This window comes from Carex rostrata, chromosome 4 (assembly GCF_964058835.1).
Source record: "Carex rostrata chromosome 4, lpCarRost1.2, whole genome shotgun sequence".
Taxonomy (NCBI): Eukaryota; Viridiplantae; Streptophyta; class Magnoliopsida; order Poales; family Cyperaceae; genus Carex; species Carex rostrata.
In genome coordinates this window covers 13,877,113-13,893,141 of record NC_135921.1, presented here as the reverse complement: position 1 = coordinate 13,893,141, position 16,029 = coordinate 13,877,113, and the positions used below count along the sequence as shown (strand labels likewise).

General features: G+C 35.0%; 1 protein-coding gene and 1 pseudogene across 7 annotated transcripts; both read right to left on the bottom strand.

Moving 5' to 3' along the window:
* Positions 1-1,927: 1,927 nt before the first annotated feature.
* Positions 1,928-2,272, bottom strand: LOC144553272 (non-specific lipid-transfer protein A pseudogene; annotated as a pseudogene).
* Positions 2,273-2,752: 480 nt separating this feature from the next.
* On the bottom strand, positions 2,753-15,548 carry MSH5 (MUTS-homolog 5). 7 transcript variants are annotated; one of them, XM_078301724.1, is made up of 34 exons: positions 15,428-15,548; positions 14,616-14,647; positions 14,391-14,485; positions 14,183-14,263; positions 14,020-14,089; positions 13,868-13,931; positions 13,511-13,662; positions 11,779-11,880; positions 11,676-11,703; positions 11,557-11,588; positions 11,402-11,459; positions 11,223-11,309; positions 10,719-10,775; positions 10,521-10,622; positions 10,375-10,419; positions 9,999-10,076; positions 9,873-9,923; positions 9,291-9,372; positions 9,080-9,153; positions 8,917-9,013; positions 8,749-8,845; positions 8,390-8,479; positions 8,206-8,270; positions 8,064-8,122; positions 7,892-7,968; positions 7,272-7,358; positions 6,889-6,950; positions 5,446-5,507; positions 4,393-4,446; positions 4,242-4,327; positions 4,074-4,105; positions 3,968-3,991; positions 3,402-3,517; positions 2,753-3,085 (listed from the first exon to the last, which is right to left on the bottom strand). In XM_078301724.1, exons 1-34 carry the CDS (start codon positions 15,473-15,475, stop codon positions 2,999-3,001), a joined length of 2,433 nt encoding a protein of 810 aa, XP_078157850.1. In that variant the 5' UTR covers positions 15,476-15,548; the 3' UTR covers positions 2,753-2,998. The 7 variants fall into 7 exon arrangements, 6 of the variants coding, with proteins under 6 accessions (XP_078157850.1, XP_078157852.1, XP_078157851.1 ...); XM_078301726.1 differs by having other exon boundaries at positions 8,941-9,013; XM_078301725.1 differs by lacking the exon at positions 3,968-3,991 and having other exon boundaries at positions 3,402-3,541.
* Between the last annotated feature and the right edge of the window lie 481 nt (positions 15,549-16,029).

Below are 16,029 nucleotides of genomic sequence, written 5' to 3'. Positions count from 1 at the left end.
TTGGTTTCTCTATCGATCTCCCGTTCAATATCTTTCAACCATTTATTTTGACTTTTGGTGTCATTTATTCATATTCAATAACTTCTTCTGAGAACTTTCAGATAAATTTATTAATTGTAAACTTTTTATTTAATTAAATGGAAATGTTATTGGAGGGGAAGTAGGCTGGAAACGAATAAAACCAAATCAAACTTACACTAGTTAAACTAGTTTGAGTTTGAATAAGATTCGAACTGAACTGAACTTATTTGATTTGTTTTAGAACAAACTTCAATTGAACGAGTTAATTGCAAAAAAAAATTTGAATCACGAACTACGAGCTTTTGTTGGCGGTCCTAGGAGGAAGGAGGTAATATTAGATATGAAGTATAAGGGAGAAAGAAATAATAATGAGTAAGGACACCTCTATTTAAAATTAAGTACAAATTGGTCAATTTTAATTTTTAAAAGGAGATATTATGGTAAGATTTTGTGGGGATTTTGGATATTATGGTGGTTTGATGGAGAAATTTTTCATATTATTTACACGGGATCAATTTTGAAAGAAGTATGAAAATGTTTAGGTTGTTCTGAGCAAGTATAAACATTTTGTGATGCCTGGTTTTTATTTTTGTTGTTGATGATGCATTGCATAAACATTTCTTGCGATAGTTTTATATACATTTTGAAGCGAGTATAAATATTTTCTTGTAGGGGGCAACACTTACAAAGTATTCGGACATTTCTCGTTCATGCGTTGAATTTATGTATTTTGAGGAGATAATATTTATTGACCATGAATTTCTATTTTTAACAAGTTTTTACATCTATTTATACTAAAAGCTTCTCTAAGTTACTGTTTGTATTATTTTGTTATTTATGTCAATACAGTACACGTTACCGTTTATTTTATTATCATAAAATTATATTTCATATTTTCTTTATTCTTGACCTCTTGATCTATGATGAGTGTCTGAGATCAATTTTTCTATGTTTCTTATTTATTTTCAACAATATGGGAATTTTGTTATCTAAAATCTTCTGTGAGGGGAGAATGAGATAAAGATATTGACAGAGCAGTTTTTGTTTCATACAACACGAGTCATATGCAGCGTTTTTTAATTTTATTGATTGTGCGCTGCATGATGTAAAAATTGATTTTTCCATATCAATAACGGTGAAGTGGCCTGAGTGCAGTCATAATAATATTTCCTCTCGCAATAACATACAATTCTTCAACACGGTATATTTATTTTTGTTGTAGAGTATATTTTTCATGAAACATACCTTTCGTCTTAATTATTTATTGATTCGTGGATCGTGATGGTCTTTCTTTTTCTATCTCTATTTGGGGGGTTAATATACAGCCGTTTTATTAAAATCAAAGAATGTAATTAAATGCAAATAAGTTAGTTACGATGCACAATTTATCTATTACGCGTTCAGCAATAATTGAACAGAGATTTGTACGCCAGCCAGCCCAACTCAATCACACGCAATTTATTTGCATATATAATAGTATTCATTAGTTAATACATGCTCAACGGCTATCTTGTTCTTGTCCCAAGAGATCTCTGCCATTTTACTCAGATTCTCCACAGCTCCCTTTTATTATCGCCAATAACTTCTCACTCTTTTATTTCCAACTGTTTTACCTCCGTAGCTCTTTTAAGGAATGCTGGATAAGGGGGGAAAAAAAGGAAATTAATAAAAGAAAAATTAGAAACTCCTTTGTTTATATATACTAAGGTTGTCATCAAAATTTGATGCCAGAAGTGTAAAGCCAACTATATATGAAGAAACTACAAGCATGGGGTATTATCCGTGAGGGTAAAAAGTGACTATTTTTCTACAAAGGTATACCGACAGAAATGTGTTTTTTTTATTAGCAACGGTAGCATCCGCGACAGTATACATCATGGATACTATCTCATTCTTGTAAAAATACTTACGTGGAACAGTCAAACTGGAGGCTGATGGGGAACGGGAGTAGAGTTCCGCAAGCTGTTGGGAGGCCTTTAACTGCGTCGTCCTTAATATTAGCAATTTTAGAGGCTGCTTGTTTGACACAGTTACAAGCAAACCGTTTTTCATCGGTTGAGGACGGCAGAGATTTGAGCCTTTTTACACCTTCGCAGCATGCAGCGGAGGGTGATGACTCAGCCCCGGTTAGGTAGCTCATGCATGGAGCCACACACATGTCGACATCCATGCAGGTGATAGCTTCACTTGGCTTTGCTACTACATATGCTATAAGAAGTGCACAGATGATAGTTGCTGCTTTCAAGGCCATTTTGTTGGTTTTGCTTGGAATCAATCTAGTAGTGTGCAGAGCTCTGGGTTGTGGTGAAGTTGAGATGATAAAGAGTGCTTATATAGAAGCTGATGAGTCTGAAGGCCTTTAGTTTGTTAGCAGTGGCTAAGGTTTGTTGATTGAGATGTAAAGTATTACTTCTTTTGCTTGGATATGATATCATCTTAGTTTATGGAAGTTAGTTTCTTGTGACGTCGGGGTGCATGGTTCAGGTAAAGTTAATTCTCAGTGAAGCTTATTGCATGGTAAACACAACGATGATTCATGAATTCATATCACCTAAGGTAACAGCATATTTATGTTTAGATACAGATCGTCCGATCAAAATCCACATGAATATTAAAAGAGCCCACATTCCACCTCGGGTCGGATTGATCCGGATTCTGATTGTATGGTATGTATCTAAACACAAATATTTTGTTACCTCAGAGGATATGGACTCCAGCAATAACCATCCCATTGCTGAAAGTCTTTTACTCGATTGTAAAATAGTAAGAAAACAATTAGCTTCTATTGCACGTAAATACAATGAAGATTTTTCAGTGTGCTTTAAAAGACTTGGATTGCATCCATTTATGGCTTTTTTTTATTTTCTGGTCTATCATATAATGACAAATTCAAATCTACATTGCCAGATTGCAAGAAAAAACCATCACATATGTGCATGGCTCGGGAATTTCTCGGGATGAAGCCATTCATGCTGAGTCAGAACAGGGCCGTGCACATTTCTTGGAAAAACTTGGTTAGGTCACCTTTCTCTGCATCAAAACTCAATAGCAGAGACACCATATCCTGCAAAGTTGTAATAAGCAGGGGAAGAACACACAATTTGAAATGACTATATTTGTCTGAACTAAACACCCAAAAAAGCACAACAAATATTTCGACTACGGTTATTTGAATGAATCAATCCTTTTTCTACTATAGTGTGGGCTAACCAGCTGAGCAGAAAAAAAAAAAATGAGCAGCAGTTAAGTATGAAAATCTATAACTACATGAAACTATAGTGAAAAATAAATTCCTTCCTTCTTTTATCTGTGTAATGGTATAAACGTAGCCACCATGGGGTAAGATGTAATCAGGATAAAATAAGTTATACATTAATCACCTTGTATTGCTGGTCTTTAGCCAATAGTTTCTGGGAATTAAAGCGATTGGCTCGCCTTTTAAGATTCAGATCCTCCAAAACATTCATGGCTCTTTCAATAACATCACTAGGTACTCCTAAATAAAAATTATCAGTGTAAACTAAGAAAATTTTGAAAATAGTTTTCTTGCAAGAAACACCTGAAAAAAAATCTTTCTATTATAGTACTAGCCAAAAACCCTTAAAGCTAACGAAGCACCAATTGGCCTATGAAAGAAAAAAAGAATGACCCCTTTACCCTAGATTCCATATTAACAAGCGGACCTGAACTTGAACAAGAAGGATAATAAACCCATTTAAAATCTATTGTCCCACTCTCCAATTCCTTCCCCTTGTATACTTTCTCATGCCTCCAGAAAAAAAAATAGCCCTAACTGCTTGGCAAATGGGGAGAAAATTATATTAGCAATATTTTTGTGTAAAAAATAATGAAAGAGTATGTCCGTGAAAAAAAAACAGAGAAAACGGAGTAAAAGAAAAAAGAACATTAAAAAGAGAAGTGTTTATAACATCAGAAAGGAACTAACCAGCAAGATGCGCACAGTGCAATCCTGTTATAGACAGTAATATATTACTTTTCCAGAAAGATTAGTTGTAGACATTGGTATACACATAAAGGGATAAGATGTCTACCATAGCTCAATGACGCTTGCCCAGGTACTAGTCTTCAAGACAGATAATTTCCAGTAAGAAACTCGAAAATTAATAGCAATACACATTAGAACGCAAGAAGTAATGCAGTGTACAGTACACAAGAAATAATGCACAGCATACTATACACAAGAAGTAATACCAGCATACCGGTATAGATATACAATTTCATCACCGTCAGTGCACTTGTTGTCTGGTTTTAGCACGCTCATGGTGTAACATTTGACATTTCCTGACTGTAATAAACCGAAAAATTAGGAAAATAATACACCAGAAAGAGCAGAAAATACAGCTATTTTACCTCTGGTAACAAGTTCTCGGTGAAGATCTCTGTCAAATGTGTACACAAGAGAACCTGCGCTTGCAAACCACAAGATTAGCCACAATTACTACCCAACATAACATTTTTTATGTCGGACAAGCGGGTATAGCTAGGGCTGAAAATGGATCCGGATTATCCGTTCCGAATCCGCTCCATATTCGACTCGGATCCGAATTCGGATAAACGGATCCAGATAATTCTCGGATACAGATCCAAATATTTATTGAGTAATCAGAACAGTATCCGGATTCGGATAAGGATTCGGTCATAGACGCCTAAACGAAACAGATATCCGGATTCTATCCGGAACCTCTTATTTTCAGAAATCAGAGAGAGTTTGAACCCAGTCCTTGCAATTTTCTAAGTGCCTCTCTCTGCGAACTTCAATGCAGCTACAGCCGAAGCTAAGCACTTATATATTATTCACATCCTACCGCTCGTTCCATTGTGGGACCAATAAATCCATTCATCCGGACATCAACTTTTCCCCTTGAATTGGGCCACATGAATTAGCATGTGAAATACTTGTATAAAATCCACCTGTGAACCATTCGCTTAAGCTATTTTATTATTTTTTTTGTACAAATGTATATATATTGATATATTATCATTTATGATATAATATAATTAGTCATAATTATAACAAAATGAATCTACTATTTACAAAATAATGTGCGCTATTTTTATTTAATTGTAAACAATTTATTGGGGCACACAGTAATAACTTTTATTTCGAATTCGTCTCGAACTTTTTGCTTTCAATTTCATATGACTCTATTATCCGATAATTATTCGTTTTGTATTCATATTCGAATCTGTATTCGTAGATTATCCGCTCCGTATCCGTTTAAGGCGGATTTTGTTTTAAATTTTGATATCCATTTACTATCCATATCCGTATTCGTATCCGTTCATTGAGAAACAGATACGGATATGGGATTAGCATTATCCGCTCCGAATCCGCTCCATTTTCACCCCTAAGTATAGCAATTATATAATATATTACTTTGCATGCATCATAATCAAACTAACCTTGGGAGGACTGTCATATGCAGCAAAATGACTGATAACTCCTCCAAGCAGCCCAATTCCATCTAGAAAGTCAGAGGATAAATATATTTGGCTGATGATGGAAAGATACAAAAAATATTTGAAACATCCAATAGCTACAGACATGTTAAAAGAAGATTTAACAATACATTTGATCAATTCAAACAGCTGCATACATAGGAATTTGGCCCCATCCCTTTGGATCGGTGAGGAATTGGTTATCGAAGAGGAAAGGCTGTCTTTAGAATAAGATTTTAAGAGGAAATTTGGTGTGCTGCTTTTGGCTGAGATGATAGATATCTCCTCTGAGGAAAAATACTCAGATGTTGCTAAAGAGGGTCTGTCATTTAACTACCCAGTTTGCTGGTGGCAATTTCAAATTATCCAATTTTAAAAAGGTCGTTGTGTCTTTGGTTCCTAAAACTGTGGATGCTGTTAAAAGTTTGACGTAAATGTTGTTATAAAATAATTTACACATATTCCGAATACTACATAAAGACTAATTGTGCTAGTTGCCAAGGGCAAATTCATATTCAATAGTGTGGTGTGTGCCTGTGAAATCTACATGCTCCAAAGCTACTAAAGAAAAGGGCAATCTATTGAAATTTGATTAAGGAATGGCTTGTCATAAAGCTACTAGTTGGGGTTATTTGAAAGAAGCTCTTCATATTAGAGGATTTGACAGTAAGTAGACTGATTGGATCATGAGATTTCTGGTAAGGGATCAAAATTGTGTCAATTTCGATGGCAACTCAAGTTCTTAATTTGAATGCAAGAGGGGCTCAAGACAAGGTCAATCATGTCTCCTAATTTGTTTGATATGAAAAATAGGATATGTAGCAGCAGTTGAGGGCCCCGCCCCCCTGCGAGACCTTACCGTGATCTGATCCAAAGTGCAATTGAAGAATTGTGAGGGGGCTGTGAGAAAATATAAGAGCAAAATTTCCTTTTTTGTTTTCTCTGGAGGTGTGATGTTACTGAGAATAACTGGAGCTTCTGACTACTGGCACATCAGGCCCTGGTAAGTGGTATGTGTACTGGTGTTACCCTATAAGGAATTCTGACTTGGCTGAACCAAGACCAAGGCAATCGAGTATCAAGGATGCTTGAATCTTCGAATAGTTTATTTTACTGATCCAGCCTAGGGTTTACTTTTGGTGTTAGCTGAGACAGTTTGTTGTTGCATTTTGATCATTGCACTGTTACTTGTTTCTGCTTGATGAAGACAGGTGGCAAGTTGCTGCTTTCTTTAAAAAATATATAAATAGGAATACAAGACCAAAATGAGAATATTTGTCAAAGCATAAAGGCATGAGGAGATTGTCAGTGATAGTTTCCTTTTTTCAGCCCCAAGCATATTACCTAAATCCATAAGATAACAAAGCTATGATCATTTTCAGATGACACTAAAGCTTAGCATCTAACCTTCTGTAAGAGTACCCTTGCCGAATTCATCCAATAAGCACAAGGATCTTGATGTTGCTTGTCTAATAAAACCATTAGGAATGTTAAATAAGATGCATAAATCGAGGATAGCATTTTGCAATCCCAACTGGTGAGGGATGGTATCAGTATCCTATTAATGTGTACATCTTACAAAAATACTGCTTGTAGTTAAAACAGTGAGATTAGCTTATTCTTTTCTCCTTCATTTGTGTGGTTTTAGTAATTGCCTAATTGGAGAGCACGATGGAACTCTGGTCTATATATCCGGTACCATATTGTTGTACCAGAATTTTCTATTACCAGTATATGCCAGAGGTTACAGGTTCTTGATGCAAAGATGAATACTTACTACTATCACATACCTAAGCATCATTCCAACTTGATGCAAATCAACCATGAAAGTTGACTGCTCTGCTGTCATGAGCTTGCTGCCCATCGCACAAAATATCCTTAAAAAGATAATTCAAGTATCTTAAAAAGATAATTCAAGTATCAGCAGTAGCATATAATAAACACAGCCAATTCAACCTATCCTTTTATCGGTATATCACACCCACTTTTATATAAATAGTGAAACACAAAGTAAGAAGATCTCATTCTCAAATCTACTTGCACCCAGATATTTTTGGTCCAATACACATGTTGACGGAAAAGGTACACTTGATTAAATAAGGAACAATTTTGTCCTTGCCCTAAAAAGAATCAATGTTTCCTTTTTGGAAAATTAAACCAAGCAAATTCCGATGTTACTTCAAGCTTTGCATAAATCAGAAAGCAACTTAGTTGGGATTGAAATTGTAAAGTTATGCAAGTTAGACATAGTTGCTTGACTCAGCCTTTTTTTTTTTTTGAAAAACTGATAGTGGCTATCAGCTATGCTCGACTCAGCCTTGATTTTGATGGCTGGGTGCCATTTGCGGTAGCAACTATGGTCTTGTATCAGCTATAATAAAAGAGAAGAACTTTCTGCAATATATTATACCTGTCTGTCAACCCTACTGTAGCAGAATTAGCTGGTACAAAGCTTCCAATGTGAGAAAGGAAAACCACCAAAGCCACCTGAGAACAGCACCAAAAGATAAGTCACTGAATCCAACATTATATGCATAAGCTTACAAAGACAATTGGAAATACTGATATCAAAAACTTTTCACCTGCTTAATGTAAATGCTCTTCCCAGAGTAATTGGGGCCAGTTATGATATTAATTCTTTCTGAAACAAACAAACATGACTTAACTATTAATGATTAAGACCAATTCCTTTTCTTTTAGTATAAAAAGTAAAGTAAAATTTACCGTTGCTAAGAATAATTGTATCATTTGGCACAAACGTATCAACAGTCATTTCCTGCAAAGGATGTCTACCTTCTAAGAGTTAGTGCAACATTCTTACATTATTTTTTATCATTTATTGAACGTCAAGTGGACAAATATGCAAAAGAGAAGAAGAAAAAAAGCCAACTTGACATGAAATTAGTACCTCCCATTATGTATCTCGAGCAATGAATCCTCAACGAGGACAGGTCTCACATAGTTGTTTTGGTGAGAAACAATTGCTAATGACAAAATACTAACAAAAACAATTGAGAAAATGAAGAATCAGCTGTCTATAAATCCTAAATGTTGAGACTGGTGCTGGCAGTCAAAAAAGACTGGTTTGGTTAAAAGCTTTGAATTTCAGGACTATCTGAAAGGTCAGGTCAGGTCAGGTCAACTCAGCCCAACTAAAACCTACTTGAGGGTTGGCATGGATATCAGACAAAGCTTGACCCATTGACACCACCAATTGAAATTAGACCACAACATTTATAGACAAATTTGGAGAGAGCAGCACTTTACCAATCAAGTTCAGCTGCAAAGTTAACTGCCCTTGTCATATGAGGTAAAAAATGGAGGATGCGAGACACCAGGTCTCCAATAATAGCTCTCTCCATGTCTTTGCACAAAAAAAACGTGTAAGTTGGCTATTTTTGAGTACCATGATGACATTAACTTTCCAAAGCATACCAAGGATTTTATGGTAGATATCACCAAGAAGGTTATCAAGCTCTCTTGTCCTTGGGGTATGATAGAAAAACTTTGTCTGCTCACCATCTTCTGAAAACTGAGCATAAATTTATGTCACCATATTGAAAGAATTGGATACAAGTATATTAAAATCACTACGTACTGCAAATTCAAAGTTCTGAAGCGTTGCTAGTGTTTCCTCACTCAGCTTTTCGTCAAAAATGCACATTAAGTAACCTGCAGCATACAAAAGCAACACAAATTAACTGAACAGCAACTGCAAGATTGAAAATCAAGAAAATAATTTAATGCTGAACTAAAGAACAACAAGATTTGAAGATATAATACAAAGAAATAGAGATCAAGGAACCAACCAATTTGATGTACATAAACAACGCATGGAGCATTCCTGCAATCATCCGAGAAAGGAAGAGACGCATTTTCAAAAGATGACACCTAGTGGAGATAAGAATTATTAAAAACTCTTCAAGAAAATTTATATTTAAAACTTTTTTTTTTAAAAAAAAAACCTCCGCAGAGGCTGCGAAGTCGTGAGGGGGAATCGAACTCTCGGGCTTTGGGTAACCAACAATCCTAGGACTTTTTTCCTAGCCAACTGTGTTACCTCCCAACTCCGTCTGTGTAGTTTCTACACAGCCTGTCCCAAGCCAGGAAAAAGGAGGAGGGTTCGTGATAGGCTTGGCGAGCCAGCGGTAAAAAAAAAACCTCTTTATGAAAATGAAACCCTCACGAATTGGGCAGGAGTAGTACTACGATGGGTGACCTCTTGGGAAGTCCCTGTGTTGCTGATTCCGGTTGGGTTTCATTGCTAGCCTACCCCAACTTGTTTGGGAATAAAGGCTTTGAAGAAGAACTGTGTTACCTCCCCTTTCTCATTTATATTTAAAACTAAAACAATAAATTCTTGGTTTTAGCAAGAAAGGACTATCTTTTACCTGGTCCAAAAGTTCAGGTAAACCTTCATAAACCATTCGTAATTCATCTAACTGAAGCAAAAAGATATTTTATTAGTCTTTTATGGTAATAGTAGTTCTAAAAAGATATGATGTGTTGTAGCCTACCTCATCACACAAACCTTCCTTCACTAGTGTCTCATAACCCTTCTCCTTACTTCTTCGTGGGTCAACCACACCTATTACCTACAAAAAGTACCACAAATGATAATGCAATAGCAAAAGTTATCAATAAGAATGAATATTCTCAGGTGGCATTTTTCTCAAATTTTTGGGACAGATATTGGTAGCAGGTTGGTTTTGTTGAAATCACCGTAAGAAATACAAGTTCTGCAAAGTTCAAAACTGTAAACACTCAAACAAAAAGAACCCATGCAACTCTTTTCTGGTGGCTTTAGATTGACAGACATTTTCTTTGCAAGTTTATGTATTATAAATTTATAATACAAGAGCTTTCACAAAAAGATTCAAGAAAAATACATACCAGATCAAAGACATAAGCTAGCTCTGTTGTAATAGACGAATTTGCCTGGCAGAAGAAGATATAAAATAGAAGTAATTATTTTTGAAATGAAAAGTGTTATTCTAATTACAACTCAGAATGCAGGGGGGGCGAGAACAATTACATACCTTTTCAAGTAAGTCCAACTGCAAGTTCTCCAGCATCTCAAGAAGGTGCTCAGATAAACCTACTTCAAAGATCTTGTTTATATGCAATAAGGAAGAAATGCACTGCATGACAAAGAAAAAGGCCAAGATGAGAATGTAAACACAAAGTGTAATTAAAGATCTGAGCCTGCTATATTATAATTCAGTTATTAAGTTTACTTTTACAAACGAGTTCCAATCGTTGCTTGTACAGAAGGAACTTGGAGAGTTGAACTTCTGGAAGAAAAAAAAATAGAGACGTTAATTAGGCAACAAAACCAACTTGGTAGTTTCTACACAGCCTGTCCCAAGTTATGAAAAAGGAGGAGGGTTGTGATAGGCGTGGCGAGCCAACGTAAAATACAGCCTTTTTATGGAAATGAAACCCTCACGAATCTCCGGTCGGGTTTCATTTCTAGCGTGCCCCAACTTGTTTGGGACTAAAGGCTTGGTTGTTGTTGTTGTTGTTGTTAATTAGGCTAATGCATCAATTTGATAACATAAAACAGAGCTCAGTTTTTTTACAGTATTGCTCAATGCCATCCCCACCACCCTCCTCCAAGAAGAAGTAATAACCAAAAGCAATTAAATAAGAATTTAATCACTATATCATACATAGGTCAATGAGTTCAGAACGTTCAACAATCTGAAATAATCAAGTAGCATTTAACAATAAAATGGTACCTTGAGCATTTGCGGAATATCTCTTACAGACTTTAGAGTCTCACGTAAAGCTGACATCACTTCTTCACATGAGAGGAAGAATGATATCTTCAATCTCTTAAGCATAACAACCTCTAGAATTAAACAGGTTAAACATTGGGTTTATGACTCATAATCTATCAACAGCTAGCTAAGGATACGGTGTTCAGGCGATTATTCAAAATCATGATGTCAAGTACAGGTCGCAAGAACCAAGCCCTGGAACAAGAAACAAAAAGTACTGACAAGCATTAACAGTTGTCACTTAGAATTTCCATAAACTTTATATAAAGTTGTAAACAAGTATTGAACTCACCGCAGGAGACGCCTTCCTATTGGCGTGACACACTGGGTAATTAAGGGAAATCAACAGTATAAGTCTAGTAATAATAAATAATGATATATAAATTCAATATAAGAAATTTTTTGCTTTACCTTATTAAACATCCCAAAGAGAGAAAACCTGAAAAAAAAAAAAAAAACAATGCATAATACTATTCTAAACCAGAAATTTTCTGATATAAGTAATCAATATTACCCTTCTTTGGCTCTTCCGATTCCCATATGACTTGGGTGTTTGTCCATTTGAAAAATTTGCAATGCTTCATATGCAGCAGAATCAAGTTTTAGATACTTATCTCTATGCCGCTATTAAGGGTTACATTTTTAAACTATTCAATAGAGAATGGAGAATTTTGTTTATTAACATGTCAGAATTTGACTTGTAGACATTTCCAAAGGAAACAACCACACTTTAGAAAACTTTGTAAAAGCACATTGATGGTTGATAGCATAAAAGAACCCAAAGCTGACAGCAGCAGTAATTGGGTGTTAAAAAAACCAAAGTGTGGCCTTTAGTAATTCCGTATAAAATTAACCCATTAGGCCTCATATTGGGGAAGCAAAAGCATTTTACCCCTAAAAAAAAATCTGCCACTTCTATTGCTTCCCCTCTTATCTTCCTCGTTTCTAAAATTTGTACAAACTAGTCCTTCAACTTATTAAGAAAAACAACTTGGACCTCAACTTTCAGAAAAGGGCATATTCCGTGAACTTCTATCAAAACAACCAAATTAGTCTTCCGAGTTCACATTGGGTGCCATAAAAAGTAACAGCATCTTACTGCCATAATTTGTATGAGCTGTCCAATCAAAATCAAAACAGTTCAACTCACCCTTGAACTTTTAGGGTGGAATTTTCTTTTCTGATGAGAAACATTTGATCACACATGCAATAGTATGGCACATGGAGGCATAAATGGATCAGATACAGAGAAGTAATCGCCAAACCGCATCCATATCCATTTTCAATTTTCGGATAAGGATACAGATATGGGTAATCTCATATACAAATACGAATTGGATATTAAATGAATATGGACATATAAGATACTAAAGAAACACAAATATGAATATGAATGAATCAGACATTGAAATGGAACTATCACAGACTTTGATGTAGGTTAGCGTTTTCTTTTGAATTTTGCTTTTGTTTCTGTTTCTCTAATGTAACGATTGATCTATGTTCTATATTCTTTACTTAATACAATCTGTAGATTGCACTTCGTCATCTAACCTCAAAAACACAAGAAATGGAACTATCACATGTTATATGTACATTCACAAGGTTTACAACATAATTTGTTAACAAAAAATTGTTATGTAAAAATTATATATGAGCTAACAAAAATTATTCACTAATTATCATCATATATAGTCAAAATGTACCAAAAAATTGTAAATCTTAATACAAGATGACATGTGAGTCTGGGTAATTGAGTAATTAGGTCTAAAGACGATTGATTGGGTTGGTAATGAAATTTTACAGTATATTTCTAAAGACTATTAATTCTCTGTATCCATATTTGTATCCACCTCCGAATTGAAATTGTATCTGTATTTGTATCTACTAAAAAATATACATGTATCTGTCAGATATTAGAATACAAATCCAAATAGAAGATCTGATCCCTTTACTAATTTACATTCCTAATGGCACACCACCCCCATCACTTCTACGGCAGCTGACTAATTTTGTTATTTTATAAACCTTGAGGACGTGTATGTATAAGTTCAAGGACCGATTTTCTTTTTCTTTTCCTGGGTTCAAGGACTAAGTCGGCTTTGCTTCAAAAGTTCAAAGACTAATTAGTGCAAATAAAAGTTCAACGACCAAATTGGTTTTTCTTTCCAAAAGTCGTGAACAAAACATGAATGTTTCTTTTTCTTTTTTAAGAAAAATGACCTAATTATATGAAAGATTAAGGATACAATGAGATTTGTGCTACGCAATCAATTGCAATGGTGTTTCCACATTCCTTTGGTTCAAAGGTATCCACAAGCCCCTCATTCTCTAAAATAGCAAGTAGGCCACCTCCAGCTCGTACTTGAACTTCACTACCCAGATCAATCATAGAATTAAGCTGCAAAGTAGAGGAAATAATAAATTATTGAAATTCTAATTATTTAAAGAATTATTCATATTCTATTAATGAACATTGATACAACCATAACAAAGGGAATTAAACTTTGTTTCAACAACTATCACAGATAAAGAAACAGAGTCCACAAGTGTGTGTGTCTGTCTGTGTGTCTGTGTGTCTGTGAATGTGTGAATTTTTTACTTACAAAGCAAATTCTCTCTTTGGCAGTTAAACCCTCATCCATTTCTCCCACTCCCAGATATATTAACCTGGATGTTAAATAAACAAAGGTGAATAACTTGATAACAAAACGAGATGATAAAGTTCTCCAAAAATAAATTTGAGATCGACTTGAACCTGTGCCAGGCTTGTTCATAACTGAAAACAGAACTCCGAACAAGCTTTACAGAAATAGGTTCTTCACCATCTACATTGAAAGGAGTTAACGAAACAATTCATTCGAAAAAGCTAGAAAAATGTTTGAAATTTAGATTTCATTGTGTGATTATGGAATTCAAACCATTTCTCCGTAAGGCAGATAACAATGCCTCTTCTGTCTTGGTGCTTGAATAAATGATCCTAGGCTTCGCTTGATATTTCACTGCTCACCCAACAAAATTGCATTACAACTTACAAGCAAGCTGGACAATTATTTAAAAACCATCTTGATTATTGCAAGCATTGAGTTAAAACACAAAGATACATCAAAATAGTAGTAAATTTTGTACCAAGATCAATGAGAGGAAAATCTCCACGACCATCTTCCCAAACTTCCAGCACATAAAGGTGCCGGATGCATGCATCATAGTAAGCAATGCCAACTCTTCACAACACATTAATTGGATACATAAAGCATGTTAATGTCCTATTTAAGTTACCACACCTGATGAATAGTGGGTATAACCAAACTCAGAAATATGACAAAGATCAGTACTAAAGTTTTCTGATCTTACCTATTACCCTGCATTATGCAAGCCATATATACCTGACAGGTCAGATACAATTTGTCAGACATGTAAAACAATGGAGTGCTATATATAATTTAACATTAAGAACAAACTAAAGAATGCTATGCAATTAGCAAGTCATATGAACTTTAGCTTGGAGAAAAGAGATGACCTACATTCTTAAAAAAAAAAATACTAAAAAGTTCACTTTTTCCAAAACTAGATCAATTAAGGATGACCTATGTTCATAAGTTGACGTCTCCTTCATTGATCAAAGCTAGAAAATCAACCAATATTTTTTTTTAAATTGTTACAAAAGAACTCTAAGCTTTCCTCAATAAATATGCATTCTTGTCCCAAATGCTCTCCTTCCAGACAGCTCTTTTTACAGGACAAAATCAATACCCATACAGAAGCTTGAAGTTTGCTGAAAGTTTTTCAGATCACAGAAAAGTTGTAGGAAATATTCCTACATGCATCCCTTGTTCATCCATCCCAATAACAAATATCAACTAACAATAATTCTGAAAGGGATGCACGCAGTCCATGGATCGAATCGGACAAACTACCTCCTTTGAGACAACTAAATTCAGAGATCAAAATCAATACGATAAGAAATTATCAGCCGTTTAAGCAATCCGGTGCACAAATTACATCAAAATTGATGTAGAAATAGGTTACTCCCAATCAGAACAAGGGCACTGAAATCTAACTGGAATAGCAAGAGTTTGAGGGATTCTCTAATCGGAATTCCAAAGAAGCGGTACAATATAATTCCTCTATGAAAACTAATATCATGCAAGCATACGGAGACTGACCTGAGATTCAGCTTCTGTCTCGGCAACCTCCTCCGCCTCGTCTCCCATTGTCAGATAGAAAAAGATGGAGCACTGTACAGTGAATGTTGATCGCGCCAGTGCCCAGTAGGGGTTTTTGCGCCGAATTTTTTATTAATAGAAAATAAATTAATAAAATATCGAGATTGGAGATCGGTTTTGATTTTTGTCGAGAACTAAGAAGTACGGGCTACGTTAACCCGTCCGTTAACCCGTCCGGATTACATTCCTAATTAACCAATTCCTAATCTTAGCGGTTAAAAAAACAAAAAACTCAAAACCCGGACGGGTTTACCCTTCCCGTCCAGACCAGGAATAAAAAAAAAAAAACCCAAAACCCGGACGGGTTCACCCTTCCCGTCCGGTCCAAAAAAAAAAAAAAAGCAAGCCCGGACGGGGAAGTAAGACCCGTCCGAGAAACTTCACATTTCAAACATCATGCTTATATATTTTTTGTTTTTTCTATTATATTATTATATTATATTATATTATATTATGATTTTATATATATTATATTATTTTTTTATATTATATTATATTACTTTTTGTTTTATATCGAATATAATAATATAATAAAAAAAACA

Excerpts from the sequence above, each read along its gene's own strand:
- MSH5 (XM_078301724.1), bottom strand. The coding sequence starts at position 15,475 with ATGGGAGACGAGGCGGAGGAGGTTGCCGAGACAGAAGCTGAATCTCAG. Across the intron at positions 10,077-10,374 it reads TAGCTTATGTCTTTGATCTG|GTAATAGGTGTGGTTGACCC; the intron begins GTATGTATTTTT and ends TACTTTTTGTAG. Across the intron at positions 9,373-9,872 it reads TACCTGAACTTTTGGACCAG|GTGTCATCTTTTGAAAATGC; the intron begins GTAAAAGATAGT and ends TATCTCCACTAG.